General features: G+C 40.3%; 1 protein-coding gene across 7 annotated transcripts in view; it reads left to right on the top strand.

Moving 5' to 3' along the window:
- The window catches only part of MICAL3 (microtubule associated monooxygenase, calponin and LIM domain containing 3), a 155,839-nt gene that overhangs the window by 91,586 nt on the left and 47,520 nt on the right, over window positions 1–16,733 (top strand). For all 7 annotated transcript variants that reach the window (XM_021551933.3, XM_021551931.3, XM_077783311.1 and 4 more), the window contains 2 exons: window positions 612–700; window positions 1,800–1,887. In XM_021551933.3, the coding sequence (XP_021407608.2) occupies window positions 612–700; window positions 1,800–1,887 (177 nt within the window). The remainder of the gene's footprint in view (window positions 1–611; window positions 701–1,799; window positions 1,888–16,733) is intronic.

Raw genomic sequence — 16,733 nt, 5'->3', positions numbered from 1 at the left:
TGCTTTTATTAGTACTAGTAGTATTTGCATGATGGTATTGCTAATGCTGCTTTGTCTTCCTGACTGTGCTCAGATACCAGTGAAAAACCTCTCTAGACTTCTGGGGTGTTAGTAAAAGCAGCAGGATCACAAAAGGTCTTATTTGTGAAAATGAGTCATTGTCCTTTTTACAAGTAGCCACTGTGCATTTTGAGAGATGGTTCTTTGGGAGTTAACACTGTCCTCTCCCACTTTCCTCTGCTGGTTGTATTCATTCTTGCTTTTTCCAAAAGTGCTTCTGCCAGCTTTTCATGTGATGATTTCTTTGTTCCTCATACACTGCCGCATTGTTAGCATGTGATGCCACACAAGCCTCACAGCTTTGCTTTGGTGTTTGATAGGATTTTAAACTAAATGGCTGTCAGGCACCCAATGGAAAAGAGCCTAGTTACAAGGGGAGAGAGCAGGGCTGGGGCTAAAACTTCAGCCAGTGTTTGCCTCTGCATATAGTGAAGAAATTAGAGAGAGCAACAGGAGGGACAGCAGAAAATAAGTTGCTGTAAGATGGACATTTATATTGTGCTAAATTCCTGTGTTCCTGTTGCTGACCAACATTTGTGTTTTATCTGCAGGTAAATTCTACTGTAAACCTCACTACTGTTACCGAGTCTCTGGTTATGCTCAGAGGAAGAGGCCAGCAGTGGGTCCTCTGTCAGGAAAGGTAACTCATTCTTTTCATCTAATGTGCTGTGTTAATAGATTTTGATTCTTAACATTGAGAAAGTATGTGTGATGGTTTGGGGTTTTTTCAGAAAGTAGAAAAATTCAGAATGCATTTAGTTGCTTTATCTCTCATGAAAGCTTACAGTTCAACTAAATCCTATTTAAAAGCAATTCCTCTGCTTAGTACTACTACTCTTTTCATGATACTTATTATAAAATAATGTGCTATCCTGTTCAAAACGGAATTTTGATTTGTTTTTCTTGTCAGCTGAAATACTTTCTCAGTGTATGCTGAGACTAAATGAATAATGTTACCAGTTCTGGTTTTTCTTTTTTTTCTCCATGGTTTTACTGAAGGTGAAACAAATTGTTTCCATTTCCTTTGAAATATAAAATTCTACCCCAATTGCATAAGCTATGAAGATCACATGCCTTCATTTCTGAAGGTCTGCTGTGTGTTAACAGGAACCTGCATGGAAAGACAGAATATCCCCTTTCCTGCACTATCATAATAGAAGGATTTGTGCTATAAATATCAGATGGAGAGACACTCTGCAATACAGAAAAGTTTCTCAGCTTTTGTTGTTACAATCCAAGGCACCTTATTTTTCTCCTTGAGCCCCTTTTCTGTATTTTCACATTCTCTGAGCAAGCTACATGCTGATTTCTTAAATTCTGTTAAGCTTGTATGCTGCAAACTGCCCTTGTCCCTTGAATTATATTTTCCTTTGTGCAAGCAGTGGTGTCTGTCCTTTTGCCTGATTCTCAGGTTTTATTAGTACGAGCTGGAGCTGTACTCCTTTTTGGAAGGATAATGGATCCATCCTAATATATGCCATACTTCCTGCCAAAAATAAAGACCAAAAATGGTACCTGTTTTATTTCCCAGAGGAGCAGACTTCAGAGATCTTACAGCTGGCTATCCAGTTTGTTTTTCAGAGCTTTAATAAAGCCTTAAATTGAGAAGGAACATGCTTGTTTTTCAGACCTTGCCTTATGTGATGGTCACGGGGTTTCTCAGTTCCTCGCTCGACATGTTCAGTACTCCCAGCAATTCCAATTTTAACATGAATTTCACTTCCCTCACATTCTTCCAGGACACCAAAGGACCTCTGCAGGACGCCATGGCCAGCGATGGGAGCGGACGGGCCAACAGCATCCCCACCTCAGCAGAGAGGGCCCCAGGTAGCTCCGCTTCCTTCTTTAGCAGGGTGGTGCAGTACTCGCTCGGCCTCGTGGGCAGAGTTAGGGTGGTGAGCCAGCACCTGCACAGCACAGTCTCCTCCATTGGGCACCACGTAGCCCAGAACCCTCTGGACTCCTTTTTCATGTGTCAGCTGCTGGCATTTGGGGTGCCCTTTCTCTATGTCCAGTCAGAAGTTCTTGGGCAGATCCTAGGGGAATTCTGTGGGCAGCCTGCTGACCAGTGAGAATTGATGTCACCCAACTTTGAGCTGTGTAACTCGTTTGGTTTTTGCGGTGCCATGTGAATTTTGTGTGCTATGTGGAAATCTCAATATATTATTTTGCACTGTGGCTTTGGGGCCTGGATGTTCTCAGTTCTTTCAAGGACATTATTTGAAAGAATACCAGGAAAACACAGATGCTCAGTTGAGGGTCTCCTCTGAGTCAGCCCAGATAAAGAGGCCTGTAATGTATGCAGCTCTATGTCAGTGAAATGAAAAGTTTTTATGAAGCACTGGAATAGCTCACAAACTGGATTTCTGTGTTTTCCTGAATTCTGGGTGTGGTTTCTCATTCTCCCAATCTTCTCTTTATTAATCTGGTACTTGAATGGAAAAGATCCCATTACCTTTGGGTTGTGTCTCCTTTGGAATTCTGGATGTCTGACAGCTAATGGGATTGGATTCCTTAAACCCCTTGAATTTCGTGGTGCTGGCAGGTCATGGTGCTCCTCCCTCCACCAGCATCTGTGCTGCTCCTGTTCGTGGCTTTGGAAATGGGGTGGTGAATGCGTGTGTCTTACTGTGACATAGTTTCCCCTTTTAACTTGAAATTCTAATTCCTTCTAACACGAGAGAAGTGTCTGTGCTACAAATGCTCGTTTGCCCAGCCCCCAAGTGCTCATTTTGTAAAGTCAGAAAAAGGAAGAAATATTAATTTCTAGTACTTGTTCCAGAAGACTATGAATTAGCTAAATCAGCTGCTTTTAGAAAGGGAACATACTTAGAGCAATACTTTAAGAAAATAATGTTTCCATAGTGCCAGTTGAGAAGACCTTAACAACACAGGAGCAGATAAAAATCATGGTGTTCTTTGACTTTATATTATACAACTGTTTCTAAGATTGTAACTGAATGCAATCTGACAGAAATTTATCCTTAGTGTGTTGATTTTTGGAGTGTAGTTACTTTCAAGATTTCTTCTTTTGTGTGTGTCCAGTTTCTATATGGCAAAAGTGAGAAAAGGGTAGGGAAGAATGATATTTGCAAAATGCTATGGACAGATGTGTGAACTATAGCATTTTTTGCATAACTGGATAGATCTAAAACTGCTTTCTCTCAAAGTGATTTTTTTTTTTTTTTTTGTAGCTTGGAGCATATTCTTAAATAGAAAAATGCTTAATGATGCACAGGGCAACTGATGTGAGCATAAGGTGTTTTGGGAGGAGGAGATTTGAATTACATTTAACAATTAGCTTATCATAGCAACTGCTGGCAGAAAATCTCCTTTGGATTAGTCCTTCCAACAAATCAAATTTAATTGCTTTTACAAAGGAGCATTCAGCAGCTAGCACGTAAATGGTCACTAAGTAGAGCAAACAACAGGGCATAGTTTATGATAAATTTCTATAAATCGGAAAAAAATCAGCTATAAATCAGATGTATCCTTCTGTAGTGGTGGCACAATCCTGTAGTAGTACTGCAGTATTCCCAGAGGAGTAAGATGGAACAGACACCATTTTGTCTAATGAAAAAGCTTGAAATCTAGGGCTCCTTCTGTTTGCTTTCTGCTTTTCAGAGCAGTATATAACTGTAGCATAATGTTCAGAGCTTTTAGACCTTTTAAAGCTTTGGCCCTTGCAGTGCCCTAAGTGCATTAGGGCGTGCTCAGCTTAGCTGGGTCACCTTTCAGGCAGGGTGTTGTGGTGCATTCTTGTGTGTGCATGGCAGACGTACATTCAGTGCTAGAAGAGGTGAGCAGTGCCTCTGTTGTGCTAAAGAAATATCATTAGTGGCTGAGTTTCATTCTCTTTGTGCAGTATGATTTAAGTAACTCTTGGAACTACTGACTGACTTAGCAATGATTAAGAAGCAGGAGGAAGCAAAATGCAAGGTACTTGAAAAACAAGCCACAGTGGCATTAAAGGCAGGTCAGTTCTGTGTTAGAATAACAGTCATGTCCTATAGGTACCTACCTTCAGCTCCCCTTCTTGCTGAGTAGCTAGGTCAAGAAACCTGTGGTGGGTTTTACAGTTACTCATGGCTTGGAAAAACAAACCTTTTTGAACTAGCAAGCTTACCTATGCAGTGGAAGAACAGGATATTATTTCTGAATTATCAAAAGGAGTCTGTAAGATTACATCTTGGTGTAACTCCTGAGTTTAAACTACTTGTGTATATTCCTTCTTGCAAGCTTTCACTGTAGCCTAGACAAATACCTCGAGCAAAAACCCATCTGAGATGAAGAGAGAGGCAGAGGTCTGTTTCCTAGCCTCCACTTCATCCATCTGGTCACTCACCCAGTACAGGTCATAGAGCTGAAAGTGTTTTACTTCCTTTAAGGCAAGACCACCTAATGGAATTTGGCAATAGCAATTTCAGGCCCTGAGGGCTGAATTAAAGCTCAGTAGTGAGGTAGGTCTTGGTGTAGAGTGTTAGTTGCCTCTAAAAGGATTAAGTAAAAGCAGAGAAGCCTGTAACATGCTCAGGTTTGATATTTGGTGGAGATGCAAATATAGCTTAGAAGCCAAAGGGAAGGTGTACAACAGTAACATCCATTGTGGAATATATAAAAAGGCAGCCCCTTAAAAATTTTAGACCTGAGAGTTAAATTCATCCCTGAGTTACTGAAAGTGCTTTTTTCAGGGAACTTTATGGTGACTCATGCAAGACCTGCTTTTTAGTAGTTGCCATGAAATCCCAAATGGATGTAAATTGCATGGGTTTTCTCCCTACATTCACTGCCCCCTTAGTTGTATCACCAAACCTTTTTTAGCCAGCTTAATGCTTAAAATATATTCAACCACAGAATAGCCTTCAGCAGGTTTAATCAGATGAGGTGAGATTGGTCACAGCAAGCCCTTTCTTGTGCTGTCACTAACCTGTTTGGCACGGATTAACCTTGCTAAAGATGTCAGTCCCTGCCTGGGTAGCCACAGTGCTGACTGGCATGTAGTGAGTTCTGTCTGTCCCTCGTAGAGCTGTGGTTGCAGGGCACAGTCTGTGATCAGCAGGTTGAGGTTTGTTCTGCAGTCAGCTGGAATCACCCTCTTTGGGAGGGGTTTGCAGGGAGCCTGGGTGGCTTCTGCCCTGCTGCCCACAGGGGAGCTTATGGCCAAACTGGCTTCTGGAACCCTTCAGTGTGGGAAGTGGCAACAAGCCTTTGAGCAGCGGCTGCCATTCTTTCTGGGAAAGGGAAGTTGGGGACAACTCTTACTGTGCTTTTGGTCCTGCTGAACTGTGGCATGCTTGTCGTAGATTCTGTAACTTTCTCTGTACCTTGTCTGCCTGTTTTTCTCTGTCTTCTGCATTTGCCTTTGTGCCAAAATGCTACTATTGCCAAGAAAAAAAAAAAACTGAACAAAAAACTTTTGCTTTTCAACTGTCTCTCCCTTGATAATCTGTAACTGCTGTGTCTTGGAATTTTTTTTTAATATAATTTGCAGTACTTTATATGGTTTTTATGTGCTTTTAATGCAAATGCTGTTTTCTGTTTGTTCTAAAGGTCTGTAAGAATGTTTCAGAATTTTCAGCTCTTTCTTGACAGATGGACTTGGAACAGTCTTTACCCCTATCAGCTTTATGATATGCTCCTTGGGGTGATGTTAGCCAGCAATGTTTTGTTGTAAAATATTTCCCATTTCAGACTCATGTTTTCACAACAATGCATTTCTGTCTCTATCAGCAATAGGAAGTTCATAAAGGAAAGACTGCCTAGGGAAACTCATACTTGTACAGCAATAAAAGGCAAGTCATGAGATCTTTTGCTTTAGTTGCTTGACCTGTGAAAGATTAAGAAATCAAACATAAGCAATAGTATGAAAAAACTAAAAATGCAATACAAAGTAGAGGTACTAGGACTTGTGCTCTAATATTATATAAATACGTAGTGTATATGATATAGGTATGCAGTCTGAAAAATTAAAATCCTCCTATGGATGTGCCTTAATGGTTTTCAGGGAAAATTATTCAGAGCAAAGCCCTTCACAATAGACCCTTAAACAAGTACTGTTGTATATAGCAAGCAATATACATGAGGAAGTTCTTTTTCTGACCTGGAGAGCTAAGAAAGAGTGGCTGTTTCCTCTAAAGGGCATGTCCTTTAAAGTAAATTATCTGAACCATGTTTGGAAAAGAATCTTAAGTGTCTGTACAAGTATAAGTATTTTTGAATGTATCCAAAATTATTTGCACACAGTTCAATTTTGTGTCTGAAAAAATACAAATATATATTTCTGTTTAGGAATAAGCCTCTTGTTCATAAACATTGCCTCTATTGTTCAGAAGCATTGCCTCTTCACCATTCTGCATACATTGAACATGCCTTATTTGTGAAAATGATTTATTGCTCAAAGCAATACTGTTTGCTGTGCAAACAAACATCTTGATGAAATCCTCTACGTTGTCACTTCTTTTAATTATTTTTCACCTTTGGGTTTTGTTTTGTTTTTTTTTTTTAATTTGGTCTAGTTTAAACATTAAATTAAATTAAGAACAAACGAATTCTGTGACATGACATTCTGTTTGAGGTGCCTTCATTTTAAACTACTGAAGGTTTACAAATATATCCCACTCTTTTCCCTGACAAAAATAAAAAAAAGGAAAATATTCATATTTCAGGATGCACCACCAAACTGGCATGAAAGCTATTTCCTCTGCTAGCGTGCCTTGGTTATTGTCTGTTCTGTTTGGAGGAGCCATGGTGGTGTGTTTAGCAGGACATGGCACATGATTTTGAACCCTTTTTTGGGGTATCATACAATTGCAGAGAGATCTGATGGAAGATTGACTTCTCTCTGAAACATTTACAATATCCAATACAAACTTAGGAATCAGACCCTGTATTTTTGGAAGCTGAGGAGAGTGTACAGGTTGCCTGATTAGAGCCAGAGTTCAATGCCCAGTGAATCACCTCTCAATAACAAGCCAGGAATCTGTTAGGATGAGTGCTTGACTGTTCCCAGTCCATCGTGTTCCTTTTCAGTGTTCTTATCAGGATTTGGGTGACTTTGGCATAAAGGAAAGGAAAATGCTAAAGGATTGGCAATTTGAAGCCCAGTAAATTTGGAAAAGAAAAGATGTGGTGGGAAGGTAATTTGTTCTTAAGAGTAGGAGAATGCAGCTGACCTGATGCAATTTCACTGAAAAATCCTGAAAAACATTTTGAGGACTAAGAAGGATATATACAAAACAACAGTGTGCTGAGTTTGTACTCATGGCTGGATCCTGCTAAGAACACTTTCTTGGGAGTCACTGGGCTCCCAACTCCTCCTCTCTCTCTAGCTTTCAGACCTGTAGACTTATGCCACTGGAATATTTGTTGTTTGTATGTGTATATTCTGAAGGGTGATATGATTTTTTCTGGGCACTTTAAGAGCTTCATTGAATGTTTTTGTGTCTTAGAAAAATAGTATTAAGTTTGTGTGAAAGAGTTGGATTTTTTTTAAAATTTCTGAATTAAAATGTCTGGTTTTTTGACAAGTGGAATCTAAGTAATGCTATTTTGAGGTTGCTTCCCTCAGAGAAAAGGAGGGAACTGTGCATAAAATAAGTTCAGTGACAGATAATGTTCAAGTGAGATGATTTAGTGCTCAGAAAGGCTTCATGTCTCCGCTGTATAGTCCCTTTGAAGACTTTGATTTATGCAGTTGTTTTTGACCTGTTTTTGTTTTGGGTGTGCGTGTGTCTCTGAATTATGTAACCCGTGGTTTCCCTGTTGCTGTGAAATTGAGATATTTTTTGTTCAACTGTGTGAAATGTTCAAGGGAATAAATTCCAAACAAACTTCAGGTTTCTGAGTTTTTCTTTGTCCTCCCCCTTGTCCCTCCACTGGTTCCAGGTGAGGGATGCTGCAAGGGGATACAGAATTGGGGGACAGTGGAATGAACAGATCTAGCAAGCTGAAATGCAACAGCCATTTGGGGAGCTCTGTGGCATGTGGCATCCATCACTACCAATTACTACTTTTCATGCTCTTTCTGTATTGTGGTGGTTTATTTTAAATTTTGCTGTTACGTTGTGGTTTGCTCGGAGTGCAGAGCACACATTGCACAGACAGCATGACCTGCTGAGCACCTCCTTGCTAGGTATTCTACTGCCTTGGCAAGGCTGACTTTGGACAGATGTGCTCTCAGAGTTTGGCTTCACAGAGTTTGGTGTCTTTAGGAGGTTGTTTTGTATGGCTTGCTGCAGACCAGAGGTATTTGTGATGTTCTGTGAACAAGGCAGACACAGCCATGCGAGAACAGGGACCAGTAATGTGACAGGTAAGGGTCTTGAGAGGCTTTGGTTCCTCTGCTTGATGTAGATCTGCTGTGGTGGTGGGATGTTTTGGTGTGATGAAAAGACAGAAAATGAGTAAATGCTAAGCTTTGTAGCCAAATCCTGCATCTCGTGTTCTAGCTGGACTGTTGCCTTTTCTGAAGAGAACTGCCCACAAGGAGGTGACCTGCCTTCCTCAAGACCCTTAAGAGCCTATTCTGTGGTGTTTTCACCATGACAAACAGACTTGGATCATAGTTCTGAGCTGCACTTTCTTGGTCTCAAAAATACAATGAGTTAGTCTACATTAGGGACTTGTTCTGTATTTTTTTTTCTCACAAGCTTCTCCTGCTTCCTACGCCACCATCGGCAGCTAAAAGCTTGTTATAGCAGATGATTTTTGAAAATTCAGTTGTGAATTCTATTTGGCTAGAGGAGATTACATTTAAATGGTAGGTCACAGAACTACAACCACAAACCAGTTCTGGTCTATGTAAACTTTCCTTCTTTGGAGGGAGGTAATTACTTTATGCCTTTGAAATTGCCTGTAGTTTTTCATTACTGTGTTAAGCAGTGCCAGTTTTGAGGTTAAGATGGGCCTTCAGTTCTGAGGAGGAGCCATGAGCATTCAGTGTAAAACTTCATATGCCTGGTGCATGAACTAGAAATGTCATTTTGATGTACCACTCCAACAGCCTCCACTGTTCTGTATCAGGAGAGCTGTTAACTCTGCAGCTACATATATGCTCTCCAGAAATCAAATGTTTGCTTCATGAATTAAGGAAAAAAAAAAAAAAAAAAAAAGGATGAAAGGAGGTGGATTCTAGAGATTGCCCCATCAGAGTAGAAATCAGACTTCCTTGCTGTACCAACACAGGAAGCCATGTTTTCAGCTAAAACTTGCAGTAACCAAATGTGGCAGCAGTAGGAGAGACAGCCCTCGCCTCAATTCTCTTTTAAGTCTACACAGATACCTCACACTTTCTGTTTCTCTATGTCATGACTTCTGTAACAAGGATGAAGAAGTGTAAGAAGGTACTTCTAAAATAATGAGTGAATAAAATCTAATAAAAATTAAAACAAGGGAGTTACTGTTTTACCACCTGCTTGTGATCAGCAGTGTAATTTATTAAGATATGTAGTTGGTGATACATCTTAAAATGCAAGAAATAAAGGGAGAAAACCAAATTAAAAAAAAAAAAAACAAACATAAAAACCCAAAACAAAACAGCACCCAAACCAAATATAACAAAACAAAAAGCCACAAAAACAAAACAAATAGTAATAATCTCAAGAGAAGAAGTAGATAATCCATAGTCAACTTCAAAGCTAATGTCCTGCTTTTTTGATGTGTATTTATGAAGGAAGGTGAATTAGTTGCTGAGCTGATCATTACAATATAGAGTTTAGCTTGGGTTTTCTGAACAAAACTGGGCAGATGCTCTTTTAGGATGAGATGGCACTTCTGTGCCCTGATTAGTTGCTTACATCTTCTCTCAAAAATGTATGTTTAGTCTGACATTTCTCATGTTTGCTGTCATCCCAGAAGGCTGTGTTTGCTTTTTTAGGAAAATTTCATAATCCTCCTTTCTGTTGTTACAGGCGTTTATCTGATGGCTTGAGGGTAGAAGTATTTAAAAATAGGAATTTTTTACCCAAGAGATGTTTTGAATACTTCCAGGCTGATGTGAAAATACATCAGAACTGATGTGTAAGCTATTTTTAATCAGTAATAAGTCTTTTGGAAGCTTGCTTCCTGGAACTGTGCCAGATTTTTAATATAACTATCTACATATATAATAACAAGAATTAGTTTTAGTAAAATTTTCCACTAAGGTGTGAAACTCTGGTTTGCTTGGAATATTCAATTGCTTAGTAATATTTGCATAAGAATATGTGGCACAAGTGTAGATAATAGAAAAGTATGCAACAGAATGAGGGAGCAGATGTTGAACCTTTTTGGAGTATGTAGGTCTTTTACTTGTGACATGTATTTCCCACTATATTTTCCTGTAACTGTCAGCCTAAGATTTCAGCCTGTTCCATTTGCAGCACCTGAAAATCTTGACACAAATGGTAGAAATTAGGTAAAGCCATGCTTAGTATCTAAATTAATTCTGAAATCCAGTGGTTATGGAAATCTCTAGGACATTGCCTCAGAAGAGTGGTATTAGCTCAGTAAAGAGAAGGAAGCTGTTCACAGGTGGTATTTTGAATCTGATCACAAATTGAACAGGAGCCTGAAAACATTACATTCCACACTTTGATTACGCATGATAAAATTTCAGATTTCTGATGGGTTGTTCTTTAACAAGATCAAAATATTGTCCATTGTCCCATGTGGATCTAGAAGTACCAGTTTCTGTAAAAAAATAAGCAAAATTTGTCCTGAAAGATTCATAGAATGAATCACAGAATGGTTTGGGTTGGAAGGCACCATAAAAAGATCATTCTGTTTCAACCCCTTGCCCTTGACAGGGACACTTTCCACTGGACCAAGTGGCTCAAAGTCCTGTCCAGCCTGACCTTGAACACTTCCAGGGATGGGACATCCACATCTTTGGGCAACCTGTGCCAGGGTCTCACCACCCTCCCAGTAAAGAATTTCTTCCTGATATCCAGTCTAAACCTACCCTCTTTCAGTTTAAAGCCATTCTCCATTGTCCTACTGCTCCACGCCCTTGTAAAACATCCATCTCCACAGAGAGTTCTCCAGGCTGAACAACCTCAACTCTCTCAGCCTTTCCTCGTAGGAGAAATGTTTCATCCCTCTAATCATCTTTGTGGCATCCTCTGGGCTTGCTCCAACGGATCCACCTCCTTCTTCTATTGGGACCCCAGGGCTGGAGTCAGCACTCAGGTGGGGTCTCACCAGAGCAGAGGGGCAGAATCCCCTTACTTGACCTGCTGTCCACAGTGCTTTGGATGCAGCTCAGGACATGTTTGGCTTTTTGGGGTGTTGAGTGCATGTTGAGCTTCTTAAGTCCTTCCTGCTCCAAACCTTCTCTTGCATCAGGCACTTCTTCATCCTCCTGGTCCCTAACTTTGCCTTCTGTGATTTGGGCCGTGTGCCTGGAGCGCTAGCCAGTGAAGATTCCACTCCTACTTGTAGGTGGAAATAGTCTTGGTTTGGCTTGGAGTGATTTGCATGTTGGGGTTCACCTGTCTGATCCCTCACAGTGAAATGAGAGGTTGCAGATTGTACTTGTGCTGCAGACAAGTGGCAAGAGGTCGATGCCACAATGAATAAATTATACCAGGTGTTGTGTAGTAGATAAGATAGCAGAGGCTTTCTTTGTAGCAGCATAAAAGGGGTCACTGTTTGGATCATAACTGGACAATCAGTCTTAAATATTAATTTGTAAGTTACTTAACAAAAATAAAGGACTGCTTTACTCAAAGTGGGAAACCTCGTGGTGATTCTAAAATCTAGTGTGGCTGTTTCTTTTCCTTTTTCTCTCTGCCAGTCCCTGGATGTGCCTCATCAAGATGTGCCTCATCAAGATGTGCCTCATCAAGAACCCAGGTGGTTCTTTGAGGTACCATACCTTGAATATCTTCCAGAACAAAATTTATGCCTACAAAGTAATGTTATTTTATCCTCTTCAGCCTTCCCACACTCAGCTTCTTTCAGAAAATGGAAATGAGGCCAGACAACATATGATAGAGCTGATCTAAATGCCAGGGACAGCTCTGACATCCTAAGTGATACCAGCAAAATGGAGAATGATTTGTAATAGGTTACTGACTTATCAATGCTCCTGAGTTAACAGGCTGAATTAACAGGCTTAAAATCCCTGCATAATTTATATTGTATCTCTAGTACTGGAAATCCATTTGGGCAGCAGTAAAAGTGAATTCTATACAAACATAGAGATTTTCTTGCCAGAAGAGATGTAATAAAGAATACTGAGCTTAACGGTGTTCCCTGGAGCTTGGATTAGGTGACCTAATACCTCCTTTCCCCTGATTCTCTTCTCCACCCACCAGTGACAACACTGGCCACTTTCCAGGAGTCAAAAATAGCCATACTTCTGGATTATTCTGTACCTCTGCTGTAAGGAAGGCAACTTTTCTGTTTTGTTAAACCACATACTGAACTCCTAACCTTCATTACATGATACTGCTACTTCATACATCTGCATATGGGGAACACTATTCCTCAAACATAACTTACACTGTGAGTTAGATGAATTTCTATTTGTTTCCAAGACATAAGTATAAATTACAGATGACCTTGATCTTAAACTGGCTAATTACATTCACTTCTAGTTGCTTCCACTAAAACCAGATCAATGCAATTGCCAGCTGTTTCTAAACTCAGCCCTACTGATGCAGTAAGCAACTGTTTTGTCAGTGTCTGTTTTGGGAATTCCAGAAGTCTGTTTTAACAAAAATAATGGGGGGAGTGGGGCAAAACATTGCAACACTCATAAGACAAGTGTGTGAGTTTTCAATTTAATTCATTAATTTTCACACTATTATGAAGAGAATGAACTTCCACATTTATGGACAGTATCTGAGAATGGAGAACTTAATTCTAGTGAGACATTGTGAAATGTGTGGAGGAGGACTTACACCTTCACGTTTGTTTCTGCGGTGTCTGTTTCAGAATCCCTTGAGTATTTTAGCTGTCACCTGGTCCTATGCACTTTATAATGGTTTGGGGTGGGGGGAGGCTTTCTGCTCTTCATTGCTTAGGGGACCAGTAGATAACATCTCACTGATTTTTATTTCATGCACTGCTGAATTAATGCTGTAAAATATCTTGGCCAGCACTAGAAGTGGTTCTTTGATAACTCTACTGGGTACTTCAGCATCATATGGTTTTTGATTAAACACCTTTCTGTCTGTACAACTTAATCTCCCCATTCCTGTTTAGATCCCCAATTTGCTGGGGATAATATCTAGACTGATGGTGTGAGGATGGAACCTAACATGGTAGCAGAGAATGTTGGTTGCTTATCAATTTAAGGACAGTTTTATTGATCAGGTCCAGCATAAGCCAGTTTGCATTTACAATTCCCAAGAGCTTTGACTCAGTAGAGCACATCTTTCTAGAAAGCTTAGTTACTATTTATTGTTAGGATTGGTACATATGCACTACAGAGCAATTTCAGGAGGGCTATCTTCAGGTGTGAGCACATTTTGAATTCTGTGCATGGATACTGGGTATCTTGCTTATGAGTAGACTTTGTTTTTCTTATCCTACTGTCCTCTTTGAGTTCAGGCCTTCTATATTTAGCAGAATGTGTTATGGACCAAACAGGAAACATCAGAAAACTCAAGATGTAATAGGTTCATAGCACAGCTGAGTAAATCAGATTTCTGAGGGCTTGGTAACACCCTACCACAGTAAGAGAGAAACTTGAGGCATTGTATCAAAGTAACACTGACATTTGATGACTGCTTGTGACATTTTAACCCCAGCTTGCAACTAAGTACCACACGGCTGTGGGGAGCAGAAGCAGAAAATAAAACTCGCTCATTGAGATAAGAACAGTTTGATAATTGAAACAAAGGAAAATATTATAATAATAACAACAATAATAATTGTAATGAAAAGGAAGGAATGAGAGGAATAACCCCAGAGAACAGCTGATGCACGATGCAGTTTTCTCACCACCCACTGACTGACTCCCAGCTAATCCCTGAGCTGCTATCAGTCCCTCTTGGCCACCTCCCCCCAGTTTGTGTTCTGGCCATGGTGTTCTATGGATGGAATATCCCTTTGGCCATTTAGGGTCAGTTGCCCTGGCCACACTCCCTCCCAGCCTTTTGTGCACCTGCTTGCTGCCAGAGCATGAGATGCTGCAAAATCCTTGACTGGGGATAAGCACTGCTTAGCAACGGCCAAAACATCAGCGTGTCACCAGTGTTACATCACGCCAGACCCAAAACACAGCATGGTACCAGCTACTAGGAAGAAAATTAACTCTATCCCAGCCCAAACCAGGATACTGTGAAGTAGAGATTCAAATAAATTTGTTCTTGTATCTGAGGAAGTGTTGCATTGCTCCTTTTGTCTTTGAGGATGTGCTTATCCAAATTCAGGGTCTCCTACCAGGAAATGTGCAGTTCTGCAGCTCATGATGTGAGGCTGTGCAAACAAGCACTGACAAGAATGCAGCAGGTCTGTTGGGCTCTTGCCAGGGGTTTCATGGAGAAATTTCCTACAAGAGAAGATAAATGTAAAAGGGCAGATGAATCCAGATTTAAAACTTTGAACTTCTTACTAACCCTTAAAAGATCCATTCAATTTGACACCATTCTACAGCCATTTCAGAATTACCATGGACATGGTTTATGTATCTGTTGCTGTGCAGTACAGAAATTGTTAACAGTGTAGATAATAATTTTTGAGAGGATAAGGAAAGGATTTCAGAAGAAACCAGTTGCACATATTTAAATTGAATGTCTTAATTAATTTACTGTTTGAATGTGTGCAGCATCTAACAATGAGTCTTGATACCAAGATTTTCTTTCTTATTGTGCACACAGTGCTGGGTACTTCCTTACATCAAAGTGTTTTTTCTTGACTTGAAGTGAAGTTGAGAGTGAAGTGCTTGGCATTGTGCATTCTGGATTCTGTTTTTGGCACTGCCACCAGAGTATTTTGATTGCTTTACTGGTATTTAATCTCTTTGTCTGGACTTGTGCAGTCCCTCTACAGTACTTACCTACTTCCAAAATAGGTTTGTTTTAGTGTGCTAGTACTTGTAAAACCTTTTGAGGCCCTTGGATGAGAAGTGTATTTGGAATACAAACAGGCAGTTAGTGGAACTGAAGTGGATGAGGGTGAAACTTCTAGGAAAAATCCTGAAACTCAATGTGACATGAACACAGATGAAAAATGAGAAGCTAAGAATACTGCTGGATCTCATTTGCTGCCTTCTCTATACCTCAGTGATAATGTTTGCTGAATTGATAACACACTTCAGAAACCTTACTCCAAAAGGTATTTCTTAGAAGTTAATTGCAAGGGGAATATGAGGACTTCCAGCATTTCAAACTCAGAGCTCACCCCATCACTTTTGAACTCTCCTGGCAAAGTTCCCATCTTCCTTTTCAGTACTTGGTCATAGGCAATCTGCTGCTATTTCTATAGGATTTGTTTTATCTGACACAGTTCTCAAACAATTCTGTGGAGGTAGAAGTAATTGAAGTGTTTGGAAAAGACAAGTGGAAACAACCAGGTACAGTGTTTCACATTACCACGAAACCACAAGCTTTGGGAAATCCATAATGAAGATTTTCCTGAGAGTGTATTAATGCCTTCCCCCTTTGGCATGTGTTTCAAAGTAGACTCCTTTATTTGAATTTCCATAATTCCTCAAGGCCACAGCTAGGTCTGTGCAAAATACTGGACAAGAGATTACATGCACCTTAGACAGATATTGACATAGCAAGCTAAGAAAAGCAAGTCTAGAGGTACTGCATGATAATTGAAAAACAGCTTCTAGTAAAATAGACAGATATTTTCCCTTTGGGAAGAATTCATTGTTCTCAGATTCCCAGTTCTCTCCTGTATCTTAAGCATGGAAGTGTTGTGTCAAGGAGTAACCTTGGCAGGATTTCATCAAGCCTGTGGGAATAACGTGTAGATTTTACAGAACAAGGTAATATTGGAGGTGAATTGGGATAGGATCCTCTCTCAAGAGGAGCTTCTCAAGCCTTCCAGGAATTGCCAGAGTTGCTGGAATAGCACACACTCATGCAGGCAAGGAGAGGTTCTGTTAGGAATGTTATCTCTGATCAGACACTTATCATTTCAGGAGGCAAGCTCTGTCAAAGCTGAGATAAATTAAGGGCTCTGGCAGCTTTCATGCAGCAGCTAAGCAGCCTGTCCTATTAAGAAAAACAGCTCCCTTCAGATGATCTGTGTAATGTTCATGGCCCACTGACTCTTCCAAAGTAAAGAGTCAGATTTTAAAATGTGTCCTATTTTGGATGTTGTTAGTGGATTTTTAGCTCATCAGTTGATTGCTCAAGAAGCTACACTTGGCTTTGAGGTAGTTCCCCTCTCTGGGTACTAGCACTACTTTTCTTCCTGGCTAATGCAGCCTGGCAGCCTTTTTTCTCCCTGGTGAATGGTTGCTGACTTTTGTCTGTGGGCCCAGGGACCAAGTAGAAGATCAGGTGCTGGCTGAGTGCACTCTGCAGCTGTCTCCTGCCAGCAAGCTGTTAAACAGTCTGGGGAAATGCAGTGTATTAATTGGAGAGAGGCAGCTTTCCCTTCCAGAGGAACTTTAGGTCTACAAGAGCTGCATTGGCATAGACTTTGCCCATGCATTTAGCACTTTATGTGTATGAGGGAGAAATGAGAGTAGGCAGCAAGCTTCAGAATTCCTTGGTCTTATTTATTTT

Source organism: Lonchura striata, chromosome 5 (assembly GCF_046129695.1).
Source record: "Lonchura striata isolate bLonStr1 chromosome 5, bLonStr1.mat, whole genome shotgun sequence".
Classification (NCBI taxonomy): Eukaryota; Metazoa; Chordata; class Aves; order Passeriformes; family Estrildidae; genus Lonchura; species Lonchura striata.
This window is presented reverse-complemented; position numbering and strand designations above follow the sequence as displayed.